The sequence below is a fragment of the Lithobates pipiens genome, unplaced genomic scaffold (genome assembly GCF_037356315.1).
Source record: "Lithobates pipiens isolate NorthernLeopardFrog02 unplaced genomic scaffold, aLitPip1_a1.2 Scaffold_23, whole genome shotgun sequence".
Taxonomy (NCBI): domain Eukaryota; kingdom Metazoa; phylum Chordata; class Amphibia; order Anura; family Ranidae; genus Lithobates; species Lithobates pipiens.
In genome coordinates this window covers 325,348,358-325,368,096 of record NW_027507785.1, presented here as the reverse complement: position 1 = coordinate 325,368,096, position 19,739 = coordinate 325,348,358, and the positions used below count along the sequence as shown (strand labels likewise).

The window sequence follows — 19,739 nt, the reverse complement described above, 5'->3', positions numbered from 1 at the left end:
TCTGCTGGACCTGCATCCCTTTAGACGTGTTCCTATTGGAAATATCTCACCAAAAATGACATTTTTGTTGCAGGGGATGCCTGAAATCTGACTTGTATCTTAGGCAGACTTCTGGGAAAATTGGTGAGCCAATCACACAAACAGGAAATGATGTTTCTGGGGAGTGGTCAGGACACATTCCGTGTACAGAACACTTCCATGTAGCCAGATTGCTTTGCATTTATAGAAAATTACAGTGGCTGCAGATTGAAAAGGAAAGCTATTTTTTAATAACATTCAATTACAAAATGACTCGCAATTGTACACGCTATATTATTTTTTCTATATCTGTTTTTCGTTTTTTTCCCCCCAGGAAATTGGAGTTGCTCTTTTTGAACCTCCGCTTTTCGGGAACCCTCCCCCCCCCCCCCGTGTCACATTTGGCACCTTTCAAGGGGGAGACAGGTATTTGCACCCACTTCCGGGCATAGACTCCCGCGGGAGACTACGCCTCTTCCCGTCCCACCGCGCTGTCTGAGACAGCAGGGATCATCCGGATTACGCAGCGCAATTCGCACATGCGCAGTAGGGAACTGGGAAGTGAAGCCGCAAGGCTTCATTTCCTGATTCCCTTTACTGAAGAGGACCCGAGGGGCTCTCGGGTGACAGCATCGCGGGCGCCCTGGACAGGTCCTTATTTTAAAAGTATTTGTAGAAAAAAAGTTTGCGGGACTTCCGCTTTAACACTGCATAGGCATTTCCTATGATACTTAGCACCCCCTAATGGTCCAGTTCGGTATTTGCTTGATTTGATTTAATTAAAAAAAAAAAAACACATTCCCACAGAACGAATGTTCATTATCTTTCACTGCGTGAATTACAATGTGATTTTATTTTTTTTTTCGAAATAGACACAATAAAGAAAAAAAATTTGTTCCGATGCACTTGCAAGATTTTAATTATCATCAACGACCCTTAAAATACACGGTATCCAAAAATTACATTATGGCAACACCCCACCTATAAAAATAAGATTGAGGGATGCATCATACATGTAGTCAAGGAAATAAAACAACAAAGACGAGTAATTAGTAATGGTGGCCTTATGTGCAAGAGATTTTGTTTAATCTGTAGTGCAAATTGATTTGATTGATTGATTACTGTTACTACCAAAATAAATGAATTAGCCCTTGTACACACGATCGGAGATTCCGTCGGAATGTGTCCGATCGGAGCGTTTTGTCGGATATTCCGACTGTGTGTGGTCTCCATCGGACTGTTTCCGTCGGAATATCCGTCGGACCAAATTTTCCAACTTGCCGGAAATATTTTCCGACAAACTGGTCCGATCGGACATACTCCGATCATGTGTAGAGAATTCCGATCGGACAAAGTGCCACGCATGCTCAGATCAAATTCCTACATCAAAGCTATTGGCTACTAGTCTGAACGTAGTCCCGTCGTAACGAAATAACGTCATCACGTTCCGAACGATCGGATTTTCCGACAACTTTGTCCGACCGTGTGCATGCAACAGATTCGGACAAAATCCGTCGGACAAAATACGATGGACAAAATCCGACGGATTTGGTTGTCGGAATCTCCGACCGTGTGTACAGGGGCTAAGAAGACTAGACAGAACGGGACCGACTCAAAGGTTTACTTTGTGCACTGGTCCCCCTGCGCTTCTTATATGTAGTTGTATTCGATACTGTGGATCTTTAAATGAATATTCAGCATAATGACCTTTTCATCTTCTGTTTAAGTATTAGGCCGCGTACACACGGGCGGATTGTCTGCCCAACTTAGTCCGCTGAACCGTGTTTCAGCGGACAATCCGCTCGTGTGTGGGCTTCAGCGGACTTTTTCAGCGGACAGTCTGACGGACTTAGTCTTTCGGAATTTCCATAATTTTGTCCGTCCAAACTTGGTTTCAGTGGACAGTCTGCTCGTGTGTAGGCAAGTTGGACGGACTAAGTATGGCGCATGCTCAGAAAGGATTTACACGCCGAAGGTTGCATTGCTGTGTATTGGACATCGAATTTCTAGTCCCGTCGTACGTGCTGTACACGTCATCGCGCAAGCTTTCAGCGGACTGTCTGTTCATCGTGTGTGGTCAAGTCCATTCATTCAAAAGTTGAACGGACTGTCTGTCGGATTGTCTGACGAACTTAGTTGGCCAGACAATCCGCCCGTGTGTACGCGGCCTTACAGTCATTACTTTATATAGTTCCTCTTATACAGCCTTTCTCAATCATCTTACCCCAAAGGGACCGTGGAAATAATTTTTAGGCTTCAGGGAACCCCTGCTAGCTCACCGTACATTACCAAAATCCATAAGTTATAGCCGTAATAAATAAAAGGATAAAGAAAGTGGCATAGATAGAGTATGCAAAATTGAAGGTGGGTCATGCTTAACACTTCCTGCTCTATGTGATAAAATAATTTTCAGTAACATTTGTAAAATGAAAATGAAAAAATAAAGTCCACAAAAGAAACACAGACTCTCTTACATTTGTGTCCAGTAAAGGGCCCCCTTGCATTGGTAGTCGGTTGGAAAAGTAACCCCTTACATTGGTGGTTATTAGTAGAAGCATCACCTTAGATTGGTGGTCATTAGAACAAGAGCCCCCTTACATTATGGTCAAGGAGAGACATACCTCTAGCATTCATGGTCACATTTGTGGTCACTGGGAAAATGGTGTCCTTATGGTCAGTGAGAGGCGTGACCCCTTACATTGGTGGTCATTGAGAGATGGGTCACACTATGTAGGAGGTCATTGGGAGACGTGTCCTCTTACAATGATGGTCAGTGGGAAAAGTGTCTCCTTAAATTGGTGGTCATTGGGAAAAGGTCACCATTACATTATGGTCAAGGAGAGACATAAAGCCCCATACACACTATCAGTTTTTCTGCTGAGTTTTTCCTTCAAGTTTACCAAAACCATGTAGTGCGAGGGCTTGCCTGAGTGCACACAAATTGAAACTCCTAAGGTTTGACTTCATATGGTTTTGGTAAATCTGTGTATGGGGCTTAACATTCATGGTCACATTTGTGGTCATTGGGAGAAGGGTGTCTTTATGTTATAGTCCATGAGAGACGTGACCCCTTACATTGATGGTCATTGAGAGATGTGTGACCTCATGTTGGTGGTCATTGGGAGACATGTCTTCCTACAATTTTGGTCAGTGGGAGAAGCGTCGCCTTAAATTGGTGGTCATTGGGAAAAGGGCAACATTACATTATGGTCAAGAAGAGACCCCTTAAATTCATGGCCAGTGAAGAGTTTTCTTACATTAGTGGCCATTGGAAGACGTGTACTCTTACATTTGTGGTCATTGGGAGAAGGGCACACTTATGGTATGGTCAGTGAGAGATGGGACCCCTTACATTGGTGGTCAGTGAGAGATGTGTGACCTTATATTAGTGGCCATTGGGAGACGTGTCCTCTTACAATGCTGGTCGGTGGGAGAAGTGGTTCTTTAAATTGGTGGCCATTTGGAGAATAGATGTGACCTCTTACATTTGTGGTCACTAAAGGAGGTGTCACCTTATATTGGTGGTCATTGGAAGACGTGTCCTCTTACATTAGTTATCATTGGAATAAGGGCACCCTTATGTAATGGTCAGTAAGGGACGTGACCCCTTACATTGGTGGTTATTGAGAGAAGTGTCACCTTAGACTGGTGGTCATTGTGTGACGTGTCCTCTTAAAATGTTGGTCTGTGGGAGAAGTGTCTTCTTACATTATGGTTGTTAGAACAATGGCACTCTTATGTTATGGTCGGTGACAGAAGTGTCACATTATATTGGTGGTCATTGATAGATGTTCCATCTTACATTGGTGGTAATTGGGAGAAAGGCACCCTTATGTTATGGTCAGTGAGAGACATGACCCCTTACATTAGTGGTCATTGAGAGACGTGTCACGCTATGTAGGTGGTCATTGGGAGACGTGTCCTCTTACAATGTTGGTCAGTGGGAGAAGTGTCTTCTTACATTATGGTTATTAGAAGAATGGCACCCTTATGTTATGGTCAGTGAGAGAAGTGTCACATTATATTGGTGGTCATTGATAGATGCTTCCTCTTACATTGGCGGTCATTGGGAGAAGGGTGCCCTTATGTTATGGTCAGTGAAACAAGTGTCTCCTTACATTGGTGGTCATTGGAAAAAGGCAACCTTACATTATGGGCAGAGATAGACATGACCCCTTTACATTTGTGGTTGTGGACGGGAGAAGGGCTTCCTTACACTATGGTCAGTGAGAGAGGCACCCCTTTGTATCTATGTTCTGTGAAAAAGGAAAAATGCCCCTTTACAGTGGTGGCCAGTGGAAGGAATGCACCATTTCATTAGGGATGAGAAGCGGAAGGACATCCTGACAATACGGCTAGTAAGAGAATGAATACCCCTTTCCTGTGTGGTTAGCAGGAAGAATGCCACCCTTACAGTCATCTAAAAAGATAATTGATGTTATGCCATTAGCTCTGTCATGTGCTGTTGGCCCTGATATTGTGCAGTGACTATCAGATGGAAGGTCGAGCAGCCACTGCTCAAGGGACCTCCAGCAACCCTGGCTTTCCAAAGAACCTGGACTGAGAATGGGTGTTCTTGTTTGTAAGTTGTTGGCGGTCCCCTTAAAAGCTCCAGCTGGTGGGCAGGTAAGTCTGATTGATGAGGGCACTGGGTTGCTGATTTTTAGCATTCAGTTCCAGGTGAAGGTCCAAGAGCTCCAGCTTTGGCCAGTTGTCCTCATTTTGGTAGGTCGGAGGAGAAAGCTGCACATAATCACGAGAAAGCGGCTGTCCTTCACTGGAAAGAGCCACCTCAGAGAGGATCTCCAGACAAGAGGGCTGAGGAACATCCTCAGGGGTCTTCTCATATAACGTTGAGTCAGGCTGGGATAGGAAGACCAAAAACATATCAAACACTGAAAACTTGACAAGAGAGTCCCTTACTATTAAACTGTGCAGTCACATGTGGCAGTATTGGGGCTGTGGCATAAAAACTGGAGGGAAGAACAATATTTACCTTGCCAGGCCAACCAACTGAATTCCAGATGCCATGTTGATAGTTAAAAGAAAACTATAGCAAGCAGGGCTGTCTTTAAGGCAGGGCAAAAGGGGCAGCTGCCCTGGGCCCTGTCATTGTTGTGGGGCCCAAAGCAGCTGCCTCATACTTGCCAACTATCCCAGTGTAAATTTCCTTGTCGCTTGAAGTTTTAGTCCCGATATCTCAGTGTGAAATGATGGTACTAATGCTGCCCAGCTCTGCCCTATTGTTGTGTACAGATAACTCACCTGCAGACCCTGTGTTTACATGTAAATAACCGGCATTCATATGTAAATAGTGGCGGCATTACTAAGTAAATAGATGCCGTCGGCAGCATTGATATGTAAATAAAGGTGGCATTCATATGTATATCATGCTCCCCTGCAGTGAGGAGATGATGTGCTGTAACCTCCAGCAACCAATCAGTGAACAGTATTACTTTACAGTAATCTCTAGTAACCAATTAACAAGCAGAAATTATTTGGTGTAACCTCAAGCAACTAATCAGTGAGCCGTAAGGTGTGCTGTAACCTCTAGCAACCAGTCATTAAGCAGTAATGATATGCTGTAACCGCTGGTAACCAATCGCAATTGCTGCCTGATCTGATACAGTAAACTGATTTTGAGTCTAGCTGCTATTTATTGTATGTCTCAGAGCAGGTGGAGAGCAAAACTGCATGGGGGGGGGGGCCCCCAAGAAAATTTTTGCCCAGGGTCCAATCAGTATTAAAGATGGCCCTGATAGCAAGCGTTTAATAGCTATGGACTATACCTGTATGTTCTCCTGTACTGACTTTTGCAGTATTTTTCAATTCGCTCCTTTTAGCAAGGCTCTAAATACTGGAGCTTTAAGAGCTGGTTTTGCTTAAGGTCAGATTGCTGTGCATGAGGTCCGCCATAGGAAATGTGCAAAGCTTCCCACACCTTAGTTTAGTTTCCCTCCTTTGAAGTCTTATTTTACAATGTGATCCTCAGCAGGGCCGTCTTTAATATTGATTGGACCCTGGGCAAAAAATGTCTTGCCCTCCCCCCCATGCAATTTCACTCTCCACCTGCTCTGAGACATACAATAAATAGCAGCTAGGCTTAAACTTTATCAGATCAAGCAGCAATTGCGATTGGTTGCCAGTGGTTACAGCATATCATTACTGCTTACTGACTGGTTGCTAGAGGCTACAGCACACATTCTGTCTCACTGATCAGTTGCTAGAGGTTACAGCAAATGATTTCTGCTTGTTAATTGGTTGCTAGAGATTACTGTACAGTAATTCTGCTCACTGTTTGGTTGCTAGAGGTTACAGCAAATGATTTCTGCTTGTTAATTGGTTGCTAGAGATTACTGTACAGTAATACTGCTCACTGATTGGTTGCTAGAGGTTACAGTACACCATCTCCTCACTGCAGGGGAGCATGATATACATATGAATGCTGCCGCTATTTACATATGAATTCTGATTATTTACATGTAAACACAGGGCCTGCAGATGAGTCATTTGTACACAACAATAGCAAAGAGCTGGACAGCATTAGTACCAGCACTTCACACTGAGATATGGGGACACAGCACAGGACTAAAACAAGTCAATTTAAACTGGGATAATTGGCAAGTATGAAGCAGCTGCTTTGGGCCCCACAACAATGACAGGGCCCAGGGCAGCTGCCCCTTTTGTCCTGCCTTAAAGACGGCCCTGATCCTCAGAACTGTATCCCCTTATCCTAGATGAGTGATTATTTCATGCAAGGGAGTGCTATAATGGTATCATTTTCACCTGCTTAGGTTGCATGAAATTCATAGGTTGTCTGGTGATCCGTCTCCCTATAGGCCAGCTATTCTCAACCATCGTGCCCCCAGCCCCAGGGAACCCTGGAAACCTTTTTTTTTAGGTCTAGGGAAAGCCCTAACAAAACCAATTTATCAGCAGTCAGTGAGAGAAATGTCCCCATACAGTGGTGACTAAAAGGAAAGAATGTCTACCTTACAATTGTGGTTAGCATGCCGCCCTTCAAAGGTAATTGGTGTCTTGCCATTGGCTCTTTCAAGTGGCATTGGCCCCAGAATAATGTAAGCATCATCAAATGGGAGGGAAAACAACCACAGCTAAAGCAACCCCTAGTAATTTCTGGAGGGATCCTAGGGTTCCACTGAAGGAGTAACTCCACTTTTGTTGAGAAAAAAAACCCCTCCCCTCTGAGTGATCTATGTACATTGCAGGGATTTTAACAAACTTGCTGATTCCTACTTTTTGGTATTCTGAAGAAATAGTTGTTTATATACCTGTGTCCATGTGAAGAGTTAATCTGAATGGGAGTGATTTTAAAATGATCAATCAGCTGCTGCACCTGAAGGGCTCTAAAGTGACAGGGTCTGCATCCCTTTAGACATGATTTCCCCTAAGCCCTTGTACACACGATCGGAGATTCCGACAGAATGTGTCCGATCGGAGCGTTTTGTCGGATATTCCGACTGTGTGTGGTCTGCATCGGACTGTTTCCATCGGAATATCCGTCGGAGCAAATTTTCCAACTTGCTGGAAATATTTTCCGACAAAATGCTCCGATCGGACATACTCCGATCATGTGTAGAGAATTCCGATCGGACAAAGTGCCACGCATGCTCAGATCAAATTCCTACACCAAAGCTATTGGCTACTAGCCCGAACGTAGTCCCGTCGTAACGAAATAACGTCATCACGTTCCGAAAGATCGGATTTTCCGACAACTTCGTCCGACCGTGTGTATGCAACAGTTTCGGACAAAATCCGTCGGACAAAATCTGACGGATTTGGTTGTCGGAATCTCCGACCGTGTGTACAAGGGCTCACACACATGCACAGATTGTGACTAATGTCCTTGTGGTGAGGGCTGTGCAACTGCTCAGTGAGAAGCCAATGGTGGTGTAATAGGTAAGCTTTATCGGGATGCTGTGTTATGATGGAAAAGGAAAAAATCTCCAATTGGTCATCATTTTAGGAGGTTTAAAGAGTGAGAGTTTTGTGTTAGCAACACAACAATTATACATGCCAAACAAAATGCTTGGCACGCTGTACTACCAACTGTGTCTGCGCCCTTCACTGGGCTGTGTAGGTAAAACCCTGGTAGAGTGTCAGGCCTACTGACATCTCTATAAGGTCTATCAGGGGACACTCTATCCTCCTGTTAGACCAGTATACAGCACTGATGTGGTTATTTGGCTATAGGAAACTGTGCGTGGGTCTTCACAGGGTCCATACCGAAAATATATAACCTATAATCAATATTTGGATTAAGGCTTTGTGATTACCTGGTACTGTTTCTGAATCTCAGCCAGAAATGTGTCCAGCACGCGGTGAAGGTTTGGCACGGGAGGCCACAGCTTGTTCTTCAGTTTCCTAAAGGAAAAAGAGGTCAAAGTGAGCGATTATATAACTATAGATGTGTAAAAGACTGTTGTACCATGTTAGCCATCAATCAGTGCAGAAAGCTTTAGTTCCCTTTATTGGACAACTGAACTTATGAAAGGTGCAAGCTTTTGGAACCCCTTAGGCCGCGTACACACGGGCGGACTGTTCGCCCAACTTTGTCCGTCCAACAGTTTCGGCAAACAGTCCGCTCAAAATTAGCATGGACGGACATGGCCACACACGACGAACGAACAGTTTGCTGAAACCGTGCGCGATGACGTGAACGGCACGTACGACGGGACGAAAAATACGACGTCCTATACACTGCATTATAGCTTTCGGCGTGAAAATCCTTTCTGAGCATGCGCGCAACTTTGTTTGACGAACAAGCCTACACACGAGCGGGCTGTTCGCTGAAACAAGGAAATTCCGAAAAACCTTGTCCGTCCAACTGTCCGCTGAAACTGTCCGCTGAAAGCCCACACACGAGCGGACTGTCCGCCCAAACACTGTTCAGCGGACAAAGTTGGGCGAACAGTCCGCCCGTGTGTACGCGGCCTTAGATATCTTTCTCAGGGTTTATAAAATTCCTATTGTATAAAGCCTGAGGAAACCTGAGGAGGGATTCTAAAGTATCCCGCCATCTTGTATCTTTGAAGTTGAATTCCAGATATGTCAACTTTTACATAATCACATGTGTGAGATCCCTTGCCAGGTTCCAATGGTAGTGAACCCTTGTAGAAGGCCAACTTGTCTAAGTCTAATCCCTTTCAGCAGACTGAAACTAGGTCGTGACCCCTAGGTACGCCCAGCTGAAGATGTGGAGACCAGTGGCGGCCCATCCATAGAAAAATCCCAGCCTAGGCCAGAATGATGTAGCAGGACCTGGCACATGTGCAGACACTTCACATGACTCTTGTGCATGTTTGACATAGATGTATAATGTGCAGTCTGGTATATGATGTGCAGAGCCCTGTGTATAATGTACAGCCTGGTATATGATGTGCAGAGCCCGGTGTATAATGTGCAGTCTGGTATATGATGTGCAGAGCCCGGTGTATAATGTGCAGCCTGGTATATGATGTGCAGAGCCCGTTGTATAATGTGCAGCCTGGTATATGATGTGCAGAGCCCGTTGTATAATGTGCAGCCTGGTATATGATGTGCAGAGCCCGGTGTATAATGTGCAGCCTGGTATATGATGTGCAGAGCCCGGTGTATAATGTGCAGCCTGGTATATGATGTGCAGAGCCCGGTGTATAATGTGCAGCCTGGTATATGATGTGCAGAGCCCGGTGTATAATGTGCAGCCTGGTATATGATGTGCAGAGCCCGGTGTATAATGTGCAGAGCCCGGTGTATAATGTGCAGCCTGGTATATGATGTGTAGAGCCCGTTTTGTAATGTGCAGCCTGATATATGATGTACAGAGCCCTGTGTATAATGTGCAGCCTGGTATATGTGGATTCTATAAGGGGTGTGGCTTATGGGAAGTGGGAGGGGTCAAATGTGGAGGGGCGAGGTCTTGCGCCCCCCCCATCCTAAAACTTTACCAGCCGCCACTGGTGGAGACCACTCGCGTGTTCAGAGTACAGATGGCAGGAGACAGAAGAGGATCTGGCATACGAGCCTAGTGCAAGGCAGGTGGCAGGCAGGCGGCAGGCAGGCAAACATGGTTGATAAAGCCGGGATCAGTTCTGGGGAGGTCAGATATAGAATACAAGTAATACATGGGAAAGGAGGAGTACAGAGAAACTAGGAAGTTGCTCAGGCAACACAAGCTGCACTGTGCATGTCTATATATAGGGAAGCAGACTGGGAGGCGGACTAAGAAGTGATAGAAGGAAAAGGGATATAAATCCAGAGTAGAGCAGGCGAAAGCCCATAGGTGAACACAGAAGCCAGCAGTGCAGGTGAACAGAATCATAGTTCTAGTAGAAACTGCAGCAAGGAGGTAAGAATTTCAGTAGCAGTGTAGTAGTGGCTCTTACTACAGTGATTTCCGGCTACCACAGGTAGTGATGGACGAACTTCCGACGGGACGTTTCGCGAACGCGAAATGCGAACGGACCCAAACGTTCGCGAAACCGAACGTTCGCCGCGGGCCCCATTGACTTCAATGGGAGGCGAACTTTGCAAACCTTCATGTCGAATTTGCGGCCACGTGGTAATTATTAGGGGGTAAAACGTAGTCCCACCATCTGGACAATGACATAATACATGTATGAGGTGAATTTGGGATCGATAACTACAAGCATTTTTATTTTATTTGGGAAATTGTTCTAACAATTCAGGACTATGGAGCTAATGAAGGCAATGGAGGAGAGGGAAGGTCAGGGACCAGGGTAGGCAAAGAAGAGGGTGCAGGAGATGATCACCAGCAGCGTGACATACCGGAATGACACATGCACCGTGATAGAGGCATCTGACAGCAGCACCGTAATACAGAGCACTGACAGCAGCACCGTGACATACAGCGCTGACAGCAGCACCGTGACATACAGCGCTGACAGCAGCACCGTGACATACAGCGCTGACAGCAGCACCGTGACATACAGCGCTGACAGCAGCACCGTGACATACAGCGCTGACAGCAGCACCGTGACATACAGCGCTGACAGCAGCACCGTGACATACAGCGCTGACAGCAGCACCGTGACATACAGCGCTGACAGCAGCACCGTGACATACAGCGCTGACAGCAGCACCGTGACATACAGCGCTGACAGCAGCACCGTGACATACAGCGCTGACAGCAGCACCGTGACATACAGCGCTGACAGCAGCACCGTGACATACAGCACTGACAGCAGCACCGTAAGCAGCCCCAGGAGGAAGTCAGCACAGCACAGGGATGGTGTGATCCCCTCATAATAAGAACCCCCAGGAGGAAGTCAGCACAGCACAGGGATAGTGTGATCCCTTCATAATAAGAACCCCCAGGAGGAAGTCAGCACAGCACAGGGATATCATAAGCAGCCCCAGTAGAAATATGACACCGCTCAACCTCTTCAAAGAGGAGGGTAGGGGCATATAGTACGGTGTGCTTTTTTGGGTCAAGGAAGTGAGCCAAATGAATTAAGAAGGTCTGTGTGCTTGATTAAAAAAATAGTTTATAGACATATACATGGTCTACTGGTCACATGTGTTGAATTCCTCCGAGATCCATGCCTCATTCATTTTTAGAAATGTGAGGTAGTTAACACTGTGGTGAGCTAGGCGAGTACGCTTATCGGTCACAATCCCCCCTGCTGCGCTGAACGTCCTTTCGGACAGGACACTGGATGAGGGGCAAGCCAACAGTTCGATTGCAAATTGGGCAAGCTCTGGCCAGAGGTCAAGCCTGCCCACCCAGTAGTCTAGGGGTTCATCACTCCTCAGAGCGTCCACATCGGCCGTTAACCCAATGTAGTCGGACACCTGACGGTCTAGGCGTTCCCTGATGCTGGATCCGGATGACACCTGTCGATGGGTCGGCTGAAAGAATGACCTCATATCCGAAGTCACCAACACATCTTCAAACCGGCCTCTTCTTGCAGGCGCTGTTGGATTGGTACCCGCAAATCCTTCTCTGGGAGTGGGAATTGCTCCTCTGCCAGCGCACGCAAAAGCAGAATGCAGCATTTCTCGAAGCAAGGCCTGGAAGTGCTGCATTCTGACAGCCCTCTGCGACGGCGGTAACATTTCCGCCATTTTGTGTTTGTACCGGGGGTCTAAGTACGTTGCCACCCAGTACTGGTCCTTGACCCTCATGCTTTTTATACGGGGGTCCCTATTAAAACACTGGAGCATGAAGGCCCCCATTTGCACTAAAGTGGAAGCGGTGTGGTGGCCTGGCTTCTGCTCATCATCCAGGATAATGTCGTCCTCTTCATTCTCCTCTCCCCATCCTCGCACAACAGGGATCCCAGAAAGGTTTAAAGCATGCTCTTCTTGCTCCTGCTCATCCGCCCCGGCACCATCCTCCTCTGACTCCTCATCAGACTCCTGTTGTTGACTTGTCTCAGATAGAGTAGCCCCCCCTGGGAATTCATCCAGCATTGCGACTTCCTCATCTTCCCGCTCCTGCTCCTCCACAGCCTGATCAATGACACGACGCAATGCACGCTCCAGAAAGAAGGCATAAGGTACCATGTCACTGATGGCGCCATGGCTGCGACTGACCAGTTTGGTGATCTCCTCAAATGGCCGCAGAAGTCTGCATGTGTCGCGCATGAGCAGCCACTGGCGCGGTGAAAAAAAACCCAGCTCCCCAGAACCGTTTCTTTCGCAGAGTTCATACAGGTAGACGTTAACTGCACGTTTCTGCTGGAGCAGCCTATCAAGCATATAGAAGGTTGAGTTCCATCGCGTCGGGCAATCGCAAATAAGACGTCTGACCGGCAGATGGTGTCGCCGCTGAATGTCAGCAAGGCGAGCCATGGCCGTGTAAGATCTTCTGAAATGGGCCGAGATTTTCCTTGCCTGCCGCAAGATGTCCTGGACCCCAGGGTATTTGACAAGGAATCGCTGCACGACCAAGTTTAAGACGTGTGCCATGCACGGCACGTGCGTGATTTTGCCCTGTTTCAATGCGCTAAGCAGATTGGCACCGTTGTCACACACCACTTTACCAACTGTCAAATTGAGCGGTGTTAGCCACTCATCTGCCTGTGAACGCAAAGCTGAAAGGAGTGCCGGGCCAGTGTGGCTCTTTGCTTCCAGGCACAACAGACGCAGCACGGCATGGCAACGTCTCACCTGGCATGTGGAATAGGTTCTGGGGAGCTTGGGCGGTGCAGTGGAAGAGACGCTAGCAGCGGAAAAGGAGGAGGCAGCTGAGGAGGAGAGGGAGGAGGATGGAGTAGGAGGAGGAGAAGAAGAGTCAGGCCTGCATGCAATCCGTGGCGGTAAAACCAAATCTACACGGGTGCCACGGGTTACATGCTTGACGGCCGTCAGAAGGTTCACCCAGTGGGCAGTAAAACTGATATACCTTCCCTGCCCGTGTTTGCTAGACCACGTGTCTGTGGTCAGATGTATCTTGGCACCGACACTGTGTGCCAGAGATACATTCACTTGCCGCTGAACATGGCCATATAGCTCTGGGATGCCCTTCTCTGAGAAATACTTCCTTCCTGGGACCTTCCATTGTGGTGTTCCAATGGCCACAAATTTGCGAAAGGCCTCCGAGTCCACCAGTTTATATGGCAGTAGTTGGCGGGCTATGAGTTCTGACAAGCCAGCCGCCAACCGTTGGGCAAGAGGGTTATCCGGCATCATCATTTTTTTACGCTCAAACATTAGGCCCACGGAAGCCTGCCTTTTTGCAGAAAAATGTGAGCTTGGCGTGATGGAAGGTGGAGTGGAGGACAATTGTGAGGAGAGAGGAGAAGGAGAAGTAGAAGACGAGGCTGGACGGTGAGAGCCTGCAGTGTGGCTTTGTGTGTTCCGTTGCTCCCACTGGGCTCGGTGATGGCTGCTCATGTGCCTTCTTAAGGCGGTCGTCCCTAGGTGAGTATTGGGCTTACCGCGACTAACGCGTTGACTGCAAAGATTGCAGATGGCAACGCTATTGTCAGCAGCGGACACGTTAAAAAAAGCCCACACTGCGGAGCCATGTGCCGGTGTCCTGGGAGCGCCAGATGTGACCGTACATGGTCGATGACTCGCTCCTGATACATTTGCAGTCTGCTTTGTCCCTGCTGTGCAATGTAAGTCATTGCTGCTTCTCCTCCCTATCTGCTGGTCCATATCTCCCTCTGAACTCCCCTCCTCTTCCTCTCTTGTGGGCACCCACGTGACATCACTAGACACGTCATCATCAACGTCACCTTCCCCACCGCTATAAGTAGAGATCTCGGAGTAGGCAGCAACACCGGGGACCAACCTCCTCCTTGGGCTGATCTGGGTACTGGCGTCAGACTGCTGAGTAGCGCTTGTTGCTACCTCCTCTTCCTGATCCAATACCAAGAGTGGCTGCGCATCAGAAATGTCCTCTTGATATGGATCGGAAAATAATTCCAGTGACTCAAGCGGAAGGTATGTGGTGGTGGTGGTGGTGGTCGTGTTGTTGGTGGTAGTGTCTTTGGGGGTGCACATAGCAGAGAGTGAAGAAGAGGGTGCAGATCGAGAGGATGAGGAGGGTGCAGAAGAGTAAGGCTGAGCGAGCCACTCAACCAAGTCTGGTGCATCCTTTAAAGTAATTGAACGCACCTTCTGCAACTTCCCACTTTGGCTCAAGCCTGTTGCTCCTGCCCTACCCCTACCACCCCTGCGGAAGGGCCTGCCTCTTCCTCTGCATGTCATTTTTTAAATGACCCTGTGACAAAACTCTTAGTCCCTATACCGCTGAAGGACTGCTGCAGTATAGGTGAGCGGTCAGCAGTGGTGCACGTCAACCCTATCTATTGTGGACCTATAGCGGTCCTTACAGAACAGCAGACTGTACCGCACTCAAGCCTATGTACCGTAGCACCCTATACCAAGTTACCAGTCCTTATAAGAACTTTTGTGGACCAAGCAGGTTGTGTATTAGTGTTTAGCAGACTGTACGTCAGTCCCTATACCGCTGAAGGACTGCTGCAGTATAGGGCAGCGGTCAGCAGTGGTGCACGTCAACCCTATCTATTGTGGACCGATAGCGGTCCTTACAGAACAGCAGACTGTACCGCACTCAAGCCTATGTACCGTAGCACCCTATACCAAGTTACCAGTCCTTATAAGAACTTTTGTGGAACAAGCAGGTTGTGTGTTAGTGATTAGCAGACTGTACGTCAGTCCCTATACCGCTGAAGGACTGCTGCAGTATAGGTGAGCGGTCAGCAGTGGTGCACGTCAACCCTATCTATTGTGGACCGATAGCGGTCCTTACAGAACAGCAGACTGTACCGCACTCAAGCCTATGTACCGTAGCACCCTATACCAAGTTACCAGTCCTTATAAGAACTTTTGTGGACCAAGCAGGTTGTGTATTAGTGTTTAGCAGACTGTACGTCAGTCCCTATACCGCTGAAGGACTGCTGCAGTATAGGGCAGCGGTCAGCAGTGGTGCACGTCAACCCTATCTATTGTGGACCGATAGCGGTCCTTACAGAACAGCAGACTGTACCGCACTCAAGCCTATGTACCGTAGCACCCTATACCAAGTTACCAGTCCTTATAAGAACTTTTGTGGAACAAGCAGGTTGTGTGTTAGTGATTAGCAGACTGTACGTCAGTCCCTATACCGCTGAAGGACTGCTGCAGTATAGGTGAGCGGTCAGCAGTGGTGCACGTCAACCCTATCTATTGTGGACCTATAGCGGTCCTTACAGAACAGCAGACTGTACCGCACTCAAGCCTATGTACCGTAGCACCCTATACCAAGTTACCAGTCCTTATAAGAACTTTTGTGGACCAAGCAGGTTGTGTATTAGTGTTTAGCAGACTGTACGTCAGTCCCTATACCGCTGAAGGACTGCTGCAGTATAGGGCAGCGGTCAGCAGTGGTGCACGTCAACCCTATCTATTGTGGACCGATAGCGGTCCTTACAGAACAGCAGACTGTACCGCACTCAAGCCTATGTACCGTAGCACCCTATACCAAGTTACCAGTCCTTATAAGAACTTTTGTGGAACAAGCAGGTTGTGTGTTAGTGATTAGCAGACTGTACGTCAGTCCCTATACCGCTGAAGGACTGCTGCAGTATAGGGCAGCGGTCAGCAGTGGTGCACGTCAACCCTATCTATTGTGGACCGATAGCGGTCCTTACAGAACAGCAGACTGTACCGCACTCAAGCCTATGTACCGTAGCACCCTATACCAAGTTACCAGTCCTTATAAGAACTTTTGTGGAACAAGCAGGTTGTGTGTTAGTGATTAGCAGACTGTACGTCAGTCCCTATACCGCTGAAGGACTGCTGCAGTATAGGTGAGCGGTCAGCAGTGGTGCACGTCAACCCTATCTATTGTGGACCGATAGCGGTCCTTACAGAACAGCAGACTGTACCGCACTCAAGCCTATGTACCGTAGCACCCTATACCAAGTTACCAGTCCTTATAAGAACTTTTGTGGACCAAGCAGGTTGTGTATTAGTGTTTAGCAGACTGTACGTCAGTCCCTATACCGCTGAAGGACTGCTGCAGTATAGGGCAGCGGTCAGCAGTGGTGCACGTCAACCCTATCTATTGTGGACCGATAGCGGTCCTTACAGAACAGCAGACTGTACCGCACTCAAGCCTATGTACCGTAGCACCCTATACCAAGTTACCAGTCCTTATAAGAACTTTTGTGGACCAAGCAGGTTGTGTATTAGTGTTTAGCAGACTGTACGTCAGTCCCTATACCGCTGAAGGACTGCTGCAGTATAGGGCAGCGGTCAGCAGTGGTGCACGTCAACCCTATCTATTGTGGACCGATAGCGGTCCTTACAGAACAGCAGACTGTACCGCACTCAAGCCTATGTACCGTAGCACCCTATACCAAGTTACCAGTCCTTATAAGAACTTTTGTGGAACAAGCAGGTTGTGTGTTAGTGATTAGCAGACTGTACGTCAGTCCCTATACCGCTGAAGGACTGCTGCAGTATAGGGCAGCGGTCAGCAGTGGTGCACGTCAACCCTATCTATTGTGGACCGATAGCGGTCCTTACAGAACAGCAGACTGTACCGCACTCAAGCCTATGTACCGTAGCACCCTATACCAAGTTACCAGTCCTTATAAGAACTTTTGTGGAACAAGTGAGTTGTGAATGTTTAGCAGACTGCAGCAGAAGGGCAGCAGTCAAGTATAATATCCTTTCTATATTTGGAAGAAAGAATATTATACATGTACAAGCCTATTACTGTACCACTGATACCAGTCCTGAAAAGAACCTTTGTGGAACTAATAATAACAGCAAGTCTTTAAAATTACCCTCACTGCCTGACAACACTGCTTCCTTCCTGTCCCTATACAAATTGGCAAAAAAAGAGAACGATTAGTGGTTACTGGAACAGCTCTTTTGTGGACCTTGATAGTAACAGCTAATGATGATGATGATGATGATGATGATGAAAGACTAATCTGGCTGTCCCTGTAGCATACACCGTCCTTTCCCTTTCTCTAAACTAACAAAAGACACTCAGGCTGCTGCAAGAATCAGCAGCACAGCAAACCTATCAACACCTAACACCTATACCAGTCCTGAAAAGAACTTTTGTGTACCAAATAGCTAGTGGTTTATCTCTCCCTACTCCACACAGGAACCTGTCCCTATCGTAACAGAAGAAAGAATGTAAAATGGCCACCGGATCGGGTGTATTTATAGGTTAGGGGGAATGTACAAGTGTCCATGTGCTGTCATGTCTCAATTGGCTGTCCTGTATCACATGATAAACGTGTCACCAAAGGTTAAAGTTCTTGTATACATTAAACACGTAAGTCCGCCGCGGCGAACGACGGAAAAAGGCGTTCGAACGTGCGGACCGCGAATGTCGGAAATTCGCCGCGAAACGACCGCCGGGCGAACCGTTCGGCCATCACTAACCACAGGTATGACACATATATATTTACATTGTGTCATCTGGACCAATGTAAAAAATGACATACTGTGTGTTGAATTCAGCTTTAATAACTTGAGTAAGCCAGTAAAAGGTATCGCTTAAACTACCAACCATAACCCTACCTGTAGCCTACCCTAGCCATAACCCTAACTGCAGCCTACCCTAGCCATAACCCTATCTGTGGCCTACCCTAGGCATAACCCTAACTGTAGCCTACACTAACCATAACCCTAACTGGAGATTACCCTAGTCATAACCCTATCTGTAGCCTACCCTAGCCATAACCCTAACCATAGGCAAACCCTAAAACTTGCCCTAACCCTAGCCTAACAATTGGCCTAACCCTAGCCATAGCCCTAACCCTAGCCATGACCCTAACTCTAACCCTACCCACTGCTGTGGCAGAAAAAGGAATTGTCACACCGTGTATGTTATCATTGGGTAAAGGCAAAGTTGCAACAAAGTCGCCACTGATACAAAGTTGCATCAAAATTGCATGAAAGTCGTATCAAGATTTTGAAGTCGCACAAGTGTGAATGGAGTCTTAGAATTCCAGACATGCTAAGATGGCAGCTTCCTTGGCTGAAAAAAAACAGGAGCTTTTAGTTCCACTTTAAACTGGGTTGGGAATATCCAGTCCATTCCCTACTCCATAAACTGATATTTTATAACTAAGATTATGCTAACCCTACATTCACACTTATGCATTTTTTTTGTGCGTTTTGCAGTTTGCAGAAAAGCACTACAGTCCATTTAACATGGTTTGCTATGGTACCAATTCACATCGTTTTGCGGCCGGTGCGTTTTTGGAAAGGGTCGGTGACTTTTTTCCCACGATTTGCGGCTAATGGACTTCAACAGAGCTGCACCAGAAATGCAAGTGGTGCATTTTTTTGATGCGATTTTTGATGTATTTTGCATTTTGCAGTTCTTATTTTACCACTGTATATAGCTGGTTGCTAAGCAGGAGGCCGCCACGTCCTTAACAACCAATGAGTTATCAGCTGTCAGCAGGTCAATAAAATTGCGAACAAAACTGGCATGGGGTTCCCCCCAGGTCCATACCAGGCCCTTCTAGTATGGATTCAGAAGGCCTATCCCCCACCCCCAACGCCATTTTTTTTTTCAAAAAAAAAATGCGTGGGGTTACCCCCAAAATCCATACCAGGCCTTTATCCGAGCATGCCACCCAGCAGGTCAGGAAAGGGAGGGGAGAAGCGAGCCCCCCCCCCCTTCCTGAACCATACCAGGCTGCATACCCTCAACATGGGTGGAGGTGGGTGCTTTGGGGCGGGGAGGCTCTGTGCCCCCCCACCTATGCTAATGAGGACAAGGGCCTCTTCCCGACAACCCTAGCCGGTGGTTTTTGGGGTCTGCGGGCGGGGGGTGTGTCGGAATCAAGAAGGGGACCCCAGATCCCGCCCCCCCTATGTGAATGGTTATCGGGTACATCGTACCCCTACCCATTCACTAAAAAAGCTGTGAAATGTAATAAAAACACAAGAGACGGTATTTGACAATTCCTTTATTAATAGATCTGTCTTCTCTAGGCTTCTCTTCCCACCGTCTTCTCCTCAAGTCGCCTCTTCCCGCTGCTGTCTTCTTCCTCACCGCCGGTTACCCGCTAAAATATTTTAAAAAGCCGCTCTTGTTCTGTTGACGTCTTCATCTATTTTGTTGTCGTTCGCTCTCTGCTGACTCTAATATAGCCATGGGGCATAGCCATCCGATGACATCACATTGTGACAAGGGGCGGGCTCTCCGGGTGATGTCATCGGATGGCCACGCCCCGTTGCTATATAAGTGTTGACAGAGAGCG

At 47.4% G+C, this 19,739-nt stretch overlaps 1 protein-coding gene across 2 annotated transcripts in view; it reads right to left on the bottom strand.

Annotated features, from left to right (window-relative positions):
- Nucleotides 1–868: 868 nt before the first annotated feature.
- The window catches only part of MPL (MPL proto-oncogene, thrombopoietin receptor), a 52,006-nt gene continuing 33,135 nt past the window's right edge, over nucleotides 869–19,739 (bottom strand). The window contains exons 11-12 of one of the 2 annotated variants that reach the window (XM_077450649.1): nucleotides 8,316–8,403; nucleotides 869–4,881 (exon numbers count right to left, since the gene is read on the bottom strand). In XM_077450649.1, coding sequence (XP_077306775.1) covers nucleotides 4,621–4,881; nucleotides 8,316–8,403 — 349 coding nt within the window. In that variant the 3' untranslated portion in view covers nucleotides 869–4,620. The remainder of the gene's footprint in view (nucleotides 4,882–8,315; nucleotides 8,404–19,739) is intronic. The other variant, XM_077450650.1, reaches the window with a different exon arrangement.